This window comes from Prunus mume, linkage group LG2 (genome assembly GCF_029339155.1).
Source record: "Prunus mume cultivar Tortuosa linkage group LG2, ASM2933915v1, whole genome shotgun sequence".
In the NCBI taxonomy this organism is placed as follows: Eukaryota; Viridiplantae; Streptophyta; class Magnoliopsida; order Rosales; family Rosaceae; genus Prunus; species Prunus mume.
Window position 1 is genome coordinate 34,400,855 of NC_142699.1, and position 18,935 is coordinate 34,419,789.

The 18,935-nt window shown below is 34.5% G+C and overlaps 1 protein-coding gene across 1 annotated transcript; it reads left to right on the forward strand.

The window, feature by feature from the left end:
* The first annotated feature begins 13,191 nt into the window (after window positions 1-13,191).
* Window positions 13,192-15,524, forward strand: LOC103323227 (transcription factor MYB108). The gene is given in 4 exon segments (XM_008225205.3): window positions 13,192-13,659; window positions 14,238-14,367; window positions 14,527-14,809; window positions 14,812-15,524. Coding segments are annotated over 4 exon segments (1,029 nt in total). The 5' UTR covers window positions 13,192-13,457; the 3' UTR covers window positions 15,226-15,524.
* Window positions 15,525-18,935: the final 3,411 nt, after the last annotated feature.

Consider the following 18,935-nt stretch of genomic DNA (forward strand, 5'->3'; position numbering starts at 1 on the left):
AGTAAAACTCTGGTTTTGACTTCCTTCCCTAGCATCCATTGTTTGGAAGTAGGTAAAAATAGGTCAGCTGGGGAACTTAAGTTGTCAACTATGAACTGAAATCATTACTGTTGAAATTGAATTGTTAACTCAAACCAAAATCCCATTCTGGGGAGAATTTTTTATTTTTTTTCCCATTTTAAAAAACAATAACTATGGATAGAACTAGGTCATTTTTTTCAAGCAACATTATTTAATTTGTGAAAGCTTCTTTTGTTGACTTGACAAGCAAGCAAGTAATTACTATATTTAAATGAATTACAATGAGTTAGAATAAAATAATAGGGCATCATGAAAGGCTTTGGAATGCGAAGCAGAGTGGCTTCGTAGCATTCACATTTTGGTGGCTTCTGGTTAAGTTATTTCAAAGCTATATTTTTTTAAGGGTATAAATTGTCTGAGAATTGCAGGCCCTATATGATAGGCCAGTTTAATTCCACCGAATGAATCGATGCTGTTGGGCTTTATCCAACCAAATGTCTCTAGCTAGTTCTAAATTACTATTATATATAAAAGACAAGAAGTATGTGACAAGTTCTTTGCTTTCAACTTTGGAGAGAATGTGGAGCTGAAACTCAAAATCATGTGCTTAATTAGTGACTTTATCTTTGCTTTTTGTGTTTAATTTACCAAAGGGCTTGGCTTTAAGTCCTTGGCTCCTTGCTCAAGCTTTGCTCTGTTCTTCCTATGCTTTTTTACGTTTTCCCATTCATCTGTCTTTATGCTCATGGGAAAAGAAGATATGAATAGTATACCCCAAAAAGAAGGAATATAGCAATATGATTAACTGCAATTTCTGATAAGGTTAGTTTCGTTTAATACAACGAGCACTTCTTTAGTGTGTCTGACGCGTTGCATCGGACTCTAATAACAATCACCGGAAACTCATCAGACAACCATTCATCTCGCCTCCTTGCAAGGACAAAATTCAACACAAAAAAGTTTTCATTGATGTTTCAACTAAACTATCTATGTGATTAATGAAATTACGTGCATAATTCTCCAAGAAGCCATTATTAGTATCATTACAATCATTTGTTAACTTCATCAATTTGACTTCCCTTATGTGTATGATGGTACCCACATGATTTACCCCCTAAAATGGGTTAAACTTTAATCAATCACAAATGGACTATATTGGTCTAATTTTTCGACATGACAATGGAGTTCACTCGTTTTGCCGTACTAATTTCCTAACATTATTGAAAATGAGAGACTTAGTGGGGATTTGTTAAATAAATCATTATGAAAGCCAAATGCTAGTTTCTTAGTGGGCAGTGTAAAGCCAAGAAAAAAGAAGCTTAATCATGGAAATAATGGGTAATTAACTAATACTTTTGGGAAGCAACACAAGCTATTGAAAATTTCAAAAAGTAGGGAAAAAAAGATAACTCAGAGAGAAGTCGTTTTACAAGGAGGACTTGAGGACTTTGATCGTAAGAGGTGCCATTGAATCTGGTCTAAATTTTTCATCAATATCTGTAGTCTTATCACATGTGTCTTGACATTAATTCATGGTTCCATATACAAACACATCGCAATCTTCAGCCATTCTCTTTCCTTTTCTTTTCACTTGCATAGTTACAAAACCATTACCATCAAATTCCATGTCGTCAGTATCCTCGTCATTTTCATCGTCACCTTTATTATTCTCATAATTCTATCATAAAACCCTTTCCATTTTTTGCCTGTTGAAATCTAACCACTGTTCTTGTTGACCATTGTTCATGATTTGTCTCACAGCCTCAAAGATTATACACCATACATGGTATTTGGTAGCTAGCTATTATTTTCAAAGAAGTAGCTAGCTAGGTTTTGGACGCATGGGTTTTTGTACGTGCCATGTTATATCAACATCACTCATGTTCATATTGTATTAGAGACGTTAATATATAACCGCCACATACAGTAACTCATCGACATATTCCTTATAAACCCTATTTATTGCTATCTTCTAACGTTAAACTCAAAATCAATCAATGATTAAAAATCGTTTCTATAACGCTAATATAACAGGCAATTTGATTAGATGATCTCCTCCTCCTCCTCCTCCTGCAATCGCCTTCAAAGGATGTCATTGTAGCATGAATGAATTGGGTGATTGATGTATGTTTAACTTATTAAATGAATGATACACTTTAATTGTACACGTATGGGTCAATCTACCACATGAAAACGTAACTTTGGACGGTGAACTAATCCATATCATCGTATCTCACTATTGGGATTCTCCTCTAACCTGAAGATTTTAGCAAAATTGACATTTGTATTGGCAAACTAGCTATAGCACATATGATAACATAATTTGCATACGTGCACCAATCACAGATTGACACCACTAATACTACAAGTATTGCTTTACGCTTCTCCACATACATGTGTAAGCATTTGCAATGGTTAGCTTATGTTTAAGTATAGCTAACACGAATCATAATCAAGCACTGGATGGCCGGCTTGAGTGATCCGTGGCTAAAGATCCGTCTTTGTCTTGGTCTTTCCTATAACCCTTAAAAGTGGTTTTTTTTATATCTATTAATGAGTGTCTATTTGGGGAAAGTCCTTCAAAATGGACATGATCAGGGATATATATGTGTCAAAACATGTGTTGGTGACCAAAACAAATAAGAAATCTTACCATCAGTCGTTCACGTAAATCGATTATAATTAACAATTATCGACTACATGCATAAATGATTAGCAATAACGATTGACAGTCACTGATGATTGTAAACCTCGTTATTACTCCTTAACATAATAAACTTCATATCCATCAAGTGTTTAAAATCAGCATCAATCCAGACCACTTATAGTAACAACAAATTAAGCTCCGTGGAATCGGATCTCCTCCGTCTGCCTCCACCAGTATGAACTCTAAGTAAGAAAGATTGTAAAAAGTTGCACTATAGCAGCTCAATGGAGGCAATAAACAATCAAATCAAGCATAATGAGTCTTTTTTTCTTCTTCTTTTAAATCAATGATTAATCCAAGCAAGCTTATGATAGACCGCCTTTTTTTTGCCTAGTGTGGCAACAACACGCTTGTCCAAAAATAAAGCGTGTTGTTAATCAGAGGAAAAGCAGTCAAGCCATCTAATTATGTTTAGTTTAATTAAAACCCTCTAATTGTAGTTAGAGACCAACATTGTTACGCATACTAACAAAAATAGCAAAGACTCTGGGGAACACTAGAGGACACAACTTTAGTCCTGGAGCCCAAGCTTTTCAGTTTTTAACCTTAAAAAGGGGAAGGCGTGCATCTAAGAGATGAGACACTGGTCATCATCTTTTTTTTTTCCCCTTGTTTTTCTTGGTCTCTTTGGCGGCTTCCTCATGCTTTAGCTTCGTTCTACACGTCATAAAGAATCGAACCAATAAGTCCAAAATATTATATACATATAATTAAGACATAGTGCTACATTTTCTTTATATGAATTAATTAATATAGTTCGATTGTGAGTTTAATAGAGGAAGATTTCTCATACACAATACAAACATGTGATAAAGTTCGAACTTGATATCATAAGTCTGCAAGGCTGCACCCCGTTTATATGCTTGTTTATATATATTATTAATTCATCTTATGTTTGAAGAGGTCCATTAGCAAACAAAACATAAGTCAGCTTGGTCTCTGACCTCGGTGCCCTCCTCAAACTCTCTCAATTGGCCAAAGCCATGCACTAAAATTAATCTAAATCTAAGTAGTCAAATTAGTTCGTTAAAATATAGGATATGGCTCACCAGCTCAAAGACCTTTGGAGTTGCAGGCTGACTCAAAGAATCTGGAGATGCCAAACAATGGGAACAAAAAAAATAAAGAATTGGCATGAAAATGAGGACATTAAGGTTGGGCTATGTAGGGCTGGGGTTGGCACAAAGGCACTGCAGGAGGCAGAGCCATCCATTTGAGCATAAATGTAGGAAAATTGTAAGATCATAAGGTCAATCTGGGCAGGCCACACATAGTACATAGCCCCTCACCTTCCCCCAAAGTAAACCGCTATCAAGTTCGAGTGGATATTAGTGTATATGATTGGTCTTGTCTGAGAATGAAGTCTACCATGCGCAAAGTTTAAGTTCAGATTGGATTGATTGGACATATTGCCAAATACAGAGTTACATACCCTGTTCTTTCATGGACTCAAGCTCTATATTTGCGATTTTTCTACGATACGTATCATATACGAACAAGTTCTACATAATTACAGAGTGACGGTTTCGCATTTCCTATTAATTAATGTATCGATTAATCACCCTTACTTTTGTTTTCCAATTAATTTCCTTTTAAAGGATAAAGATCTTAACCAATGCATGAATATAGAGCTCATGCAAAAGTTGAGATTAATTTACAAAGATGGTTGGTGTAGGATTACAACCTAGTGCTTGTTTGTCTTTACTTTCATAATTAAAAATACATGAAATGAATAAAATGATTCTTTAATTCTACTTTTTCAATGTCTTAGTTTTTGTTTTGTTATTTTTTCGGGGGTCGTTTGACAATGTTACACGCGTGCATAATGTAAGATATAATGGATTGGTTTATTTTTTCATGGCACACCTTTTTACCCCTTGAAATTATATTCAACCAAGCATATATGCGGAAGTGCTCCCCACTCTGCACCAAAGTTTGAATTCTCTCCCCGTAGTTTATGTTAGTTTAAAGTAGATTACCACTCGTATTAAAAGAAAAGTTTTAAAAATTATATTCAACGAATTACATTATATACCCCCGTCAAACAATCATTAAAATTTGTATATCTACCTAACACATGTATATAATGTATACTTGTTGAGAAGAAAAATACATACGCATGCCTCTTGGCCTCAATTCTCAAAGAGGTCAAAACGAGGGTGGGAAGAAAAAAGGGTTCCAAAACCAAGTTTGGGTCAAAGACGCTTCGCATATACAGAAGAAAAAAGAGAAACGACTAAAAATTATACAAATTTGTAGATAAAACTGTCAGAGATGAGAGAAGAAGAAGACCACCGGCCAATAGAAAATGTCAACCAAACCACATACGCCCTTAAAATCCGGCTTAACTTTTGACAAACAGACCCAGATACTGTGGATGGTGTTGAGTCTGTCACTCTCATCATCCATCTCCTTTTTTTTTTTCTTTTCTTTTCTTTTTTCTGGTCTTTTTATTGATCGATTGGTTTGATTATTGATTGTTGAGCATATGGCTTGGAGGACTGTGGGGGATGAAAACAAAATTGTAAAAAGTTCTGAGAGAAGGATTGAATGGAGTTAGTTTTGATGATGAGGATTGGAGAGCCCTTTAGAATATTATGCTTTTCTGTGGGAACAGTATAAAGTAGCTTAGAAAGAAGGAAGTGACACATCTTCCTTTCATGGCTGCATATTCCTTAGTACAAACCTAGACCAGATGCAGCTTTCCTTGCTTAGTTGTACATAGTTACTAAGGTTTCATGTTGTACTGAAACTCTATCCATACCATATCCACAGTAAAACACAGACCTTATAGTAAAAGAAGGATTAAGCCTAATTAATCGCGATTTCGACGTTCGGATGATTTAAATAGAAATTGGTTTTTTTTAGTGGGCTTGACTTAATTAGAAACTTGTCCCAAGTATTATTTGGGAATATGGAGAAGGGAAGAAAAGTGTGGCGAAAAAGAAGAGGGAATGAATCAAATTTGTAGACTTCAACCATTTTTTTTTTCCAGCTTCCTACCTACTAAGAAATTAACAATTACTGCTTTAAAGGGACAAATTGTCACACATGTTTACGCAAAAGAAAACGAGAGATGAGTTGAGCCAACAAGTTAAAGGTAAATTTTATATGTGAACAGTGCAAGAAAAGTATGTGGCTGGATGGGTCACAATCATGTTTTATACTATTTTCGAAGCAGCTGGAACGGGAGGAGAGCATTTAATTGCAAATTCAAAACTGGTGTGAAATGAGTGAAAGAGAAACTAAACTGGAATTTTGCGCCCAAAATCCTGAAATAGACCTGCAATTGCTGCTGGTGGGTTCTGTGATGGAAGCAGTTGTTAAGTCCCAGAAGAAAAAAATTTGGGGGTGATGGTGGTGGGACACGTGTCAAAGATCCAGAGCATGGAGTCCATAGTTTTCTTTTCTTGTTCTGCTTTTCTCCCTCTGGTTTCCTTTAGGGGAGTAGGAGCTTTGATTCTTCGAGTCCATAAATATACCCCTATACATAGGCCCCAGCTTTTGAAGAAAAAAGCCCTTTTCACACTATAAATATACTGGTACAGTCTGTAGGCCTTTTTATATATGATTAAATTCTGATGATGATACTCAAAACTATTTTTAAACCAAAGGAATAATTCAAGAACAAAATTATTAACCTCCTCACTTTAATAATCTTTGTGTTTGCTGGGGAAAAGGTCCAAATAGTAGTTGTTCTGCACAGTAAAAGATTGTTTTTTTACCCTGCATCTCTCTCGAGTGGAGTGACCCAGATGGTGATTGTGATATCCACATTGAGTATTTAGTTTGTCTAGGAAAAAGTGTTGAAGATGTTATCTGATAGTTTTCTATGATGCGCCTTTCGCTTGGTTAAGAAAAGTTGACACCATATTCTGGAGATGGGAATTTGGATTATTGAGAAGTTCATTTCTACACTCTTTATCTTTTATAAAGATATTTTGAGTAGTCAGTTATGTACAGATAAATGATGTATCACAATTAATATAGAGTGGTGATTTCTCCACTCCAATTTTATCTACTTACACTCTATTTTATAACTAAAAAATAAGTGTAAGTGAATAAAATTAGAGTGGGGAAATCATTACCCTTAATATATTACGTATCTCATTTGCATCAATAATTATAGTCACTCGCTCGTATATAAATAATTGTTAAAACTGCTCCTATGTCTTTTAACCTAACTTTATAATAAATACGTGTGTACTATACAATAAATAAAATGAACACTAGGGTTGTACAAATTTTTATAGAGGGATCAGGTTGTTGAATCCGAATTATGAATAAAATGGTTTTCTTTTCTTTTCTTTTTATTTATGTTGGAGAGGGCAATTTGGATTTGCGGGAAGTTCATTTCTACACTCGTTATCTTTTACAATTATGTCTTGAACAGTCAGTCACACACATATTAATGATTTATAGCAATTAACATATTACGTGTCTCATTTGCATCAACAATTATAGTCACTCGCTTGTGTATAAATAACTGTTGAAAACGCTCCTCTATCTTTTAACCTAACTTTATATAACAAATACGTTTGTACTATAAAATAAACAAAATGAAAACTAGGGTTCTACAATTTTATTTTTTTTATAGGGATCAGATTGTTGAATTAGAATAACGAATAAAATGGTTTTCTTTTCTTCCCTTTTTATTTGCATTGGAGAGGGCAATTTGGATTTGTGGGAAGTTCATTTCTACACTCTTTATCTTTTACAAAGATATCTTGAACAGTCAGTCACGTACATATTAATGATTTATGGCAATTAACATATTACGTGTCTCATTTACATCAACAATTATAATCACTCGCTCGTATATAAATAACTGTTGAAAACACTCCTCTATCTTTTAACCTAACTTTATAATAAATACGTGTGTACTATACAATAAACAAAATAAACACTAGGGTTCTACACATTTTTATATAGGGATCAGGTTGTTGAATCAAAATAATGAATAAAATAGTTGTCTTTTCTTCTCTTTTTATTTATATTGGAGACGGCAATTTGGATTTGTGGGAAGTTCATTTCTACACTCTTTATCTTTTACAAAGATGTCTTGAACAGTCAGTCACGTATATATTAATGATTTATGGCAATTAACATATTACGTGTCTCATTTGCATCAACAATTATAGTTACTTGCTCATATATAAATAACTGTTGAAAACACTCCTCTATCTTTTAACCTAACTTTATAATAAATACGTGTGTACTATACAATAAACAAAATAAACACTAGGGTTCTACACATTTTTATATAGGGATCAGGTTGTTGAATCAAAATAATGAATAAAATTGTTGTCTTTTCTTCTCTTTTTATTTATATTGGAGAGGGCAATTTGGATTTGTGGGAAGTTCATTTCTACACTCTTTATCTTTCACAAAGATGTCTTGAACTGTCAGTCACGTACATATTAATGATTTATAGCAGTTAACATATTACGTGTCTCATTTGCATCAACAATTATAGTCACTCGCTCATATATAAATAACTGTTGAAAACACTCCTCTATCTTTTAACCTAACTTTATAATAAATACATTTGTACTATACAGTAAACAAAATGAACACTAGGGTTCTACAAATTTTTATATAGGGATCAGGTTGTTGAATCAGAATAATGAATAAAATAGTTTTATTTTATTTTATTTTTATTTATATTGGAGAGGGCAATTTGGATTTGTGGCAAGTTCATTTATACACTCTTTATCTTTTACAAAGATGTCTTGAACAGTCAGTCATGCACATATTAATGATTTATAGCAATTATAATATTACGTGTCTCATTTGCATCAACAATTATAGTCACTCGCTTTTATATAGATAACTGTTGAAAACACTCCTCTATCTTTTAACCAAACGTTATATAATAAATACATTTGTACTACAAAATAAACAAAATGAACACTAGGGTTCTACAAATTTTCAAATAGGGATCAGGTTGTTGAATCAAAATAATGAATAAAATGGTTTTCTTTTCTTTTCTTTTTATTTATATTGGAGAGGGCAATTTGGATTTTTGGGAAGTTCATTTCTACACTCTTTATCTTTTACAAAGGTGTCTTCAACTAATAATTTATAGCAATTAACATATTGCACGTCTCATTTTGCATCAATAGTTGTAGTCACTCGCTCGTATACAAATAACTGTTCCAAACACTTCTCTATCTTTTAACTACCTTGATAGTAAATATTAGATAAACAAAATGAACACTAGGGTTATACAAATTTTTATATAAGGCTTGGGGTTGTTGAATCAGATCAACAATGAATAAAATGGTTTTCTTTTCTTCTCTTTTTTCTTATATTGGAGAGGGCATAAGGGATGCCATGATTGGTTTTGTAGAATAGAGATATGTTCCTTTCTCACTACAAAAAGCTACTTCATCGATCGATGTGTGTTTTCAATTTTGAGAGTGGATATATATAAAGATAACGTATGTCCCTTGCATTGTAGGCCTCATCATATGAATTAAACTATAGCTATTAGGCACTTACACTTTATTCATTGCCATACGTGCTCTGTAGGCCTCCACCATCTCCAATTTTTTTTCTCTTTAATTTTACTATGTGTAGCAGATTCCTGCATAAAACTCCATTAATTTAATAAAAACGTTATCGATATATCACTACTAGAAAACCTCATTATAAACCACTAATACACCCGTGACATATATTCCTATTAGCCCTTACCTTTTCCTGGTAGTGTTTATTTTGGCCTTAGTTCACACTGGCCATACTCGTATTGGCTCCCCTCCTAATTGAATCATCACCAGAAGCGGCTAGTCCCACCAAATATATATATAAAAAAACTCACGGATGGAAATGGGGTGTGTGATGTTTCATGTGACCCCAATTCCTCTTCCTTTTATTTACTTTTATGTTTTGTTGTATAGCTTTTTCATATTTCGGCTGGTTCCCTTTCTCTGCTTTGCATCCCATGGCCATGGCAATTTGATACTCATTGGTTTAAATTACACGAAAAAAAGAAGAAAGAAAGATACACTCATATAAAAGATAAATTAATGTATCACCGAACAAGCGATAGTATTTTATTAGAACAACTAACGATACGATATATACACGTATATGTGACAATGTGACAACCGTCCTAATAAAAAACTTGAAACACAGTCATGGTTTTCCGACCAAAATGACGATAAAGTTTGAAGAACAGAAAAGATGTCCCCTGCCATATATAAAAGAGACAAAGCCGGAATTGGATACTGAGTGAAGACGAATAATAAAAACCTTAAATTTAGCAAGGTGCATGCATTGCATAATATGCATTGGCCCTAGGTAGCACGTGTTGATCATGCCATCAAATATTTGCTCCTATTTTTATATATCAACGTTTCATATCAGACAGAGATTGTGTCCATGGATTACTTTTATAAATATGTCGATCAAAGTGCATGTTGTGTGTATGTATGTTTCTGATGATATCATTATATATGTATGATCCAAGTTTCCTTTTTCTTTCCCTGTTTATTTATTTATTTTTAATCTTCAAAAATCCCCTTCCAACTATGCTCCAATTCACAGGTTTGATGGCGTCATAAGACATATATGTAACTCAAAAAGTTAATATGTGCTAAATAGATGGTCAATATTTTACTATGAAATAAAGGAATTGATAGCTTAAGTAGTTATTAAGAGTATCTATTCATATACATTCAGAGTTCTTTGTTCGATTTTCTTCTCGAGCCCCTTGTATAAGAAAAATTTGATGGCGAGAAAATCCACCACCATAACTATTATCCTATAACACCATGCCAAGGTAGAGAATCAACCTCTAATGGAAGTTAAGGATATATCATAAATTTGTGGTGGTGTTTGCTAATATGGAAACAAAGAGAAAATGGCAAAAAACACAATAAGAAGATCAGAACTTTGGGAACACAATAGTATTTCTTTTTAATATTAGGGACGAAAATTTCAACTTACAAAATCTCTAAACATTGGGAATAGATAAGATATATAACTAGATCAAGAGCTAGTTGATTAGCGAGTCCTTGTTTTTAGTAGCAAAAATAAAGATATATTAACTACATTAGACTAAAACCTTCTCAATTAACAAAGGATCCACTAGTGTAGTGGTTTGGAGTATTTACTCCCTTAGACAAGGTCTTAGGTTCGAGTCCTAGCATCCATGTATTGTGTGTGAGTTTAATAAATAGGAAAGGTCCTCAAAAAAAAAAAAAAAACTTCTCAATTAATTAAAAATTATAGGGAGATTCACTATTATACCCAATATAGGAGTCTAAATTATTATTTAAAAAAAACTCTATATGAAATGGACTTTAGAAACACACCCAAAGCTCATTAGACTAAAACCTTCTCAATTAGCAAAGGACCCACTAGTGTAGTGGTTTGAAGTATTTACTCCCTCAGGCAAGATCTTGGGTTCGAGTCCTAGTAGCCGTGTAGTGTGTGTAAGTTTAGTATGTTATCGCCTCTCTCAATAGGAAAAGTCCTTAAAATTTTATTTTATTTTATAATAAAAAAAACATTCTTCAATTAATTAAAAATTATAGGGAGATTCACTATTATACCAAATATAGGAGTCCAATTAAATTCAATAGGGTCAGCTGTCATTGTTTGGGTTGTTTTTAGGTTTGTTTATAAAAATTAAATTGTGTAGGGTTTATCTATATAATTAGGGCTAAGAAAGATTATACGAGTAAATATTTCAAAATTGTATTCATTAACAATAATAGTGGTACCGGAATCAAGGAGTACATCTATTGCGTTTCTTTAATTATCACAAGCACATTGTCAACTTTAATCACCAATTTGCAATGATATTTGATGGCCGTCTAACTGTGCTTTAATTTAAGTGGGATAAGAATTAAATACAAGGAATTAATTAAAGTTTTATCCTTTTTGCTAGGTAATCCAAGCATTTATTTGGATGAAAACTATTAATTATCAGCCTTTTAATTAATCTCTCTTCTATTCAACGTAAATGATGTGATTAAAACAAAGTATGCATGATAATACAAGATTATTGGTCCAAATCCCATTTTGTGGTGAATCAAAGCCGACCTATTAGACGTGTGGGGACAGATCTCAGACAATTAAATTGTGCTAAAATAGTTTATCTTGAAGTTAATAAGTGTAAAGAAAATAATATCATTTAGAATAAGATTATATATATAGATAGATAGAATAAGAGGGCAGTGAGCAGTCAAATGCTGTAACTTCTTCTCATCACTCATCAGACCGTAGGTTGGGGTTTGTGACTATTTATTAGTAGCCTATACGATTGCTTGCTTCGACTAGCTACCAGTGGGGGGAAGAAAAAACGTATTCTTTTCTTTAATTGTCAATCCATGCAAAAAAAAAAGAAAAAGAAAAAAATTGTAATTACAACAAATAATTGAAGTAAAAGTAATCACTAGGATGTGTATTATTCTTATATTGGTTATTTATTTATGTTTTATACAACCGATATTAGGAATATAGGAATCGAGCTTAGGACCTCGAATATAAGAGTAAATGTTATGTTTTGAATTAGAAAAGTCTTTGTTATTTTATTTTTGTTTGGCAATGGGGTTAGATATAGATCTCAGAGTCCACTATATCTGATGGGCACATACATAGTTAATAGGACCACACAAAAGAATTCTTTATATAATCATATTTAGTGGTTTTAAGTAATTTTAGGGAGAAACATCTTCTATGTGCTTCTCCATAGAAGTGATTATTAACTTACATATATACTCCCAAACGAGCCATAATAGTTGCGTAAGCTCTTCTCCCCCCAAAAAAAAAAGAATCCTCCACCCGTAAAGGAAAAGTGCTTCCAATATATACATAGATAAAGTTGATTTGTAATTCTTTTGATCATGTGGTCCTCAATTATGCTTTTCTTCCTTGTGATTCTATAGAGAAATTCTGATTTGCGAAGTTGATTATGGCATCTAATTAGCAAGCACAAGATCAATTAAACTAATTAATTAGAGTATCCTGTTGTTCCAAAAGAATAAGAACAAGAATAGAAGAAAAAACTGAGTATTTAATTGGTACAAAACATTCCATCATCATTACAAATTAGAATTTGGTAAGAAGGAAAAAAAAAAGTTACAGATGGTGCCCTCCCAAAAAAGAAAAAGAGGAAGCATGCTTCGAGAAGGAGAAAACCATTTTCTAAACTCATATACGCACGCACGAATTCACAGAGACGCACGCAAACAGAGAGAGAGGGAGAGGTAGAGTCAAAAGGTCAAACTTCAAAGCCTCTTTCTAACTATAATAATTACTTTAACGAGCTTAACTTAAGTGTGTGTGTTAATTACTTTAATTAAACTATAGTTAATTAGAGACTAGAAAACAAGTCCCCATTGCGGCTCTGCTCTCCTCTCTCTCTCTCTCTCTCCTCTCTGTATCTCTATCCTCCTATCTCATCACCTCTCTCTCTCTCTCTCTCACATGCTTAACTTTAATATTTTTTCTCCATTTTCAAACCCATCTATACATCTATAAAAGCAAACCCTCTCTCTATCTTTCCCGTACATCCATCCAACTCCCTCTGTCTTTTCCTTCTCTTCCCCTCGCTCTTTCTATCTCTCTCTTAACTCCCTCGTTTTCTCTCTCTAATAATCTCCAAGAGCAACCAAAACAAGCAAAGAAAGCAAGCAAACCCTTTTTGCTTCAATCAACAAGTGTGTCCATTTAGAGGAACTATATATACATAATATATATATAGAGAGAGAGAGATATGGACGGTGTTCAAGGAGGAGGAAGAGGCTGCAACAACTCCTCATCAGCCTCGGCCACCATTGAAAATGAAATTCATAAGGAAGCTGAGGACCAGATGGACCTGAGAAGAGGGCCTTGGACTGTTGAAGAAGACCTTGCTCTCATGAATTACATTGCTAACCACGGCGAAGGTCGCTGGAACTCCCTCGCTCGCTGTGCAGGTAAATTTATTTTCCATGACTTTTTTCACAACGTGATGATCAATTTGGTCTTATTTTGGGGCACCTTCTTTCTGCCTTTTGTTTGCTTCATTGAGATGGGGGTTTTTTTTGGGCTTAAAATGAAAATTCCGTGTGAAGGAATGAAACATCCACCCTATAATTTCTGAGCTGTGATTGGAAATCTCTATGCTTCTTCTTTTTTCTATTTCTTCCTTATTGGGTCCTGTGACAAGGATTTGATAGAGTGGGAAAAGCTTCACTTTCTCGAAAAAGAAAATTAGTGAGTAAAAATAAAATAAATTTGTGAGCTGAGCATATGCTGGATTGATGATGATGTGAACTGTATCTTCCGTGATCATGATGATTGTTCTTTAGCCTTATCCCAGATACTAGAAAGAGAGAAAGAAAACCTATATTTTAGAGAACCCAATTGTCATAAAGTATATATGGGAATGACTGTATGAGCAAATAATAAAGTACTAAGTGTTTGTTCTTAAACAACTTTAATATTAGTTACTTCAAATTATTTTGCTACACAAATATCTAACAAAATTATTGAACTTTTGCAACCAACCCAGGTCTGAAAAGAACTGGAAAGAGCTGCAGATTACGGTGGCTCAACTATCTCCGGCCTGACGTCCGACGGGGCGACATCACCCTTGAAGAGCAGCTTCTGATTCTTGAGCTTCATTCTCGCTGGGGAAATAGGTAATTATAATTATCCAAATTCAACATCTCAATCAGAATCATAATAAATTCTAATCTATATCTGAATATGGCTTTTCTGCCCTTTTTTGTTGTTTTCTTGAATTAACCCTAAGAAGTAAAAACTAAAAAGCAGCATGTTTGTTTTTGTGGCAATCGCAGATGGTCAAAAATTGCACAACACTTGCCAGGAAGGACTGACAATGAGATAAAAAACTATTGGAGGACTCGTGTCCAAAAGCACGCCAAGCAACTCAAATGTGACGTCAACAGCAAGCAGTTCAAGGACACCATGAGGTACCTCTGGATGCCTAGGCTGGTCGAAAGAATTCAAGCCGCGGCAGCCGCCTCCACCGCGGCCACCAATTCCTCCATCACCACCGCCACGGCCGCAGGGGCCACCTCTCACCACTTCAACAACAACAACAACAACAACACACCTTCCAATCTTCTTCAGGACAAATGTTGTTACAACCAAGTCACCACTTTGGGGCATCGTCACATTCACATGTCACACCAAGTTACACCCCGGACAACTCTAGTACGGCGGCCTCATCAGACTCTTTCGGGGCCCAAGTGTCCCCGGTTTCCGACCTGACGGATTATTACACTCCTACTACTACTGCTACTACTATAATCTCGGTTAACAATAACCCTACCCCGGATAATTATTTGGTCCAAGCAAATCACCAAGTTGGTAGCTATGACCAGTGTTTCAATCCAGGGTTGGGATCGGAACATTTCCAAGGCATGGAGCAACAATACAATTATCAGTGGGGCGTGGACGTTGGGGACATATCGGACAATTTGTGGAATGTTGAAGACATGTGGTTCTTACAAGAGCAGCTCAGCAACATTTGATGATCGGACGTGTCGAGTTAATTACAAAAGGGGTTGAAAGTGATATACATTCATTGTAGAGATCAAAACCAACAAAGGGAGTAAAGAAATCCTATTTCGGGAATTAGAAACAAAACCCAGGATCAAAATTAGAATTAATATAATATTCTAGATTATTTCATGCTTATAGGATTTGTGAACGAGGACTTAGATCTAATTGTGGATTAAATTATTTTCGGTTTGTGTTTTCTTTCCTTTATTTTTGGGTGAGGAAATTTGTAATTTCAGATTTAATTTAATTTAATTTTTTTTTTCTTCTTCTCCCGATCTCATATTTCTTTGAAATTGAAACGATTCTTTGTCTTCTTCTTCCCTTCAACCAGCGATTGCATTATAGAAGCATGTTTGATGAGATATTTTTTAAATATAATACATATAAAAATATGTGCATAATTGGTTCCACCATCTTTACTTACACGTCCTTATTAAACTGTTAATTATATATATGTAATTAATTAAGTTAGTGCAATACTTTTGAAAGCCTTGTCCATGGGGCCTGAACCAGGTTCAAGTCCCCTCAAGTTTCTAGATTGCAAAAAGGTAATTCGCAATGATTTTCTATTTCTGTACGTGTCCTTGTGGGATTTGTGGACTTGTAACTTAAGCTAGCCATTGAGGACAACTTTCCACAACTTTAAAAAATAAAAATAATAATCCAGAGCTTTATCTTGTTCTAAAGCCATCATGCCCACCCAACGCAAACGTACGTTTCCAAAGCTTCATTTCATTTTTGTTTACCGTCGTACGGACATGACAAGATGCTTAATTAGAACCCATTTAGCAAGACAAATCACAGATGGTGTGTGACGTGTACCCATATAATCCAAATCTTTACATGGGTAATCTTGTATTTTAGCTTTTGTTCACTTTTTTAGGGTTCTAGAATTAGGATTTGTTTGATACGTTGGTTTTAAACTCGTTTTGAGATATAAAAGACCCGTTAGTGTAGTGGTTTAAAGCAAATATTCTCTTTGAAAAGGTCGTGAGTTCCCAATCATAAAGAATATATGTGTAGTATGTAAATTTAGTATATTATCGCCACTCTCAATAAGAAAAAAAAATTATTTTAAAAAAATCCTTTTGAGATAATTTTAAAAAGGCGTAAATAACACTAATTTTTAGTTCCTTTTGTTATCCATGAATAATAATTTGTATTGTGTAAAACGAAAAATAAATCGTGATTTGAGGGATAAAAATATGCAGGTCGGCACGTGCAAAGGTGAGAAAAAGGTGGAAATAAAACGTGATGGAATGGTAGACTATAGAGAGAGAGAGAGAGAGAGAGAGAGAGAGAGATGAGAGGGGTATGGCGGCGGGGAATCTTTGTAGGCCGCGTGCCTATAAGAGAAGCCACCACAGTGGTCCCAGTGAGGGAAAGTTGTTGAGGAGCTTCTACGTGTAACATATGTAAAAGGCAGGTTGGGTGCCCTTATTGCTTGGCTAATAGCTAGGCTTCCTGGACAGAAGCACTGACAGCCGCAAGCCTTGAACCTGCCCCTATAAAATTAAGTCCACCGTATGACATATACGTACACATTTCATGTATGTCTTTATATCGTCTACGGTATGTATATGCTAAGGCCACATTTGTACACATTTCATGTATGTCTTTATATCGTCTGCCGTATGTATATGCTAAGGTCGTATTTGACGAGTAGAATTGGATTCAACTATTATATCGTCTGCCGTATGTATATGCTAAGGTCGTATTTGACGAGTAGAATTGGATTGAACTATTTCAATTAAAATAAATAAAAAATCTAACCATAGTTTGATATACAGAGATCGAACTTATTACAAATCTCACCTAGACGGGTAAAACTAGTAACAAAAGGCTTAGACTCGACTCGAATCTAATCCAAACCCAACCATTAATAAATATACTAAATGCTGGGATTAAGATGGATTGAATGTACAACTGGACTCCACAATCAGAAATGGTGTTGAAGACTTATCTTTTCGCCACGTTGATTTCCAATTTTTCAACTTTTTAATTCAACGCACAGCTTCTATGAGTGGGTCCCGCCCTCTCCCTTCCCTTTCGAGAGTAGACCATCTCCTGCATAACGACTTCTGAGTCAAGAAGTGGGACCAATGTGGCTTGCGTGGCATCTTGACTAAACCTTATCGCGGGGTTGGGTATCAGTTAGTTGGCCATCGAATGTATATAATCCACATAAACGAAATATGTACATGTGATTTCATTATACAAACCTTAGAAACAGATATTCATTTTGATAAGAACAAAAATATAACCCATCTCGGCTCAATTTTTTACCGCAATCACATTTATAATCAACGAGTTGTCGGCGCCCCACTGGTGTAGTGGTAAAAAGTTTTGTCTCTACCTAACTAGTGCTGAGTTTGAGACATGAATTATAAAATGTGTGTGAGTTTGCATGTGTATATAGACCTAGCTCTCTTAAGGACGAAAGAATAGTAAATCAGGTTAGGAAAATACTCCCCTCTTTCCTAAAGAAGTTCTTACGTTCCTGCCAATGGTAATTTGATATGATGTGTGTATAAGTTTTTCTTTTTGTGTTTTTATATGAATTATTTTTGCACAAGTATCAAACCGTAATTTGTAGGAAAGAATAGTGTTTTTTTTTCTCTCCAGAGAATGAGACAAGTAGTATCCATCTAATTATAGCCAAAGATTAAGCATATTAATCCCTAGGCCTGGCTTGTAGAATCTAGTTGTTAAGCTATCTGATGAAAAGTGGAGCTACGGTATGCTAATTTCTGAGTTACCATGGATGCATGACAGTTTGGTACAGAGAAATTTTTATAGGGTGGACTGATCAAAGCAACAAATGCTTTTATTTCAGCAAGTCTTTGAGATTTTGTAGCTCAGTAGTCTTCTTCATATGACTGATCAATAAAATAATCAAGCAATCCCAAAAGCTGAGCTATATAGAAGTTAAATAACTTGAACCTATAATCTGTACAGTGCCATGCATGCATACACTAATTTTATTAGTCAGTTAATTAGTTAGCAGATAATCTTTTGCTAATAGCCGTCAATATATGCATTAACCTTGAAATATAATTGTTTTTAAACTCTAATGTTCACGATCATGATAGGAAATTATACCCAAACTAGTTCTTACTAGTATAAAACGGTAACATTCTGCGTATACGTAAGAACGATTAAAACTATCTAGTTTTGTAAGCTCTTATATAAAAGACGAGTTTGATACAATTAATCACTTTGTCCTTTGAGAGATTTAAAGTTATAGCTACTCTCTAGTTCCTCATGCAAACAAAATCACTGGTGAATCGAGACCATCCAATAAAGCAGCCATTGTACTTCCTCAATTAGAGAACATTTAGGGCCACACATGTTTGCTTATTATGAGTTATATACTTTATAATGATAATAATAATAATCACAGATTCACAGACATAATTTCATAATTTCCGGAGCCGTGTGCTTAGAGACGAGCCCACATGTATTTCTTTTCACTGTACTAAAACACTTGGACCACCTCAACCCCCAATTATTATACACACATCAATCAATCGACCCCAAATAAATTGTACATGCCATAAAACACATGCTACCTTGGAGCACTTTTCTCTCATTTCTTTGCTAACATTAATCCTGAGCTGATTGAGATGTGTCGTCCATTCCCATTCCCATTTCCCTTACCCTTTTAAAATGTCTCATC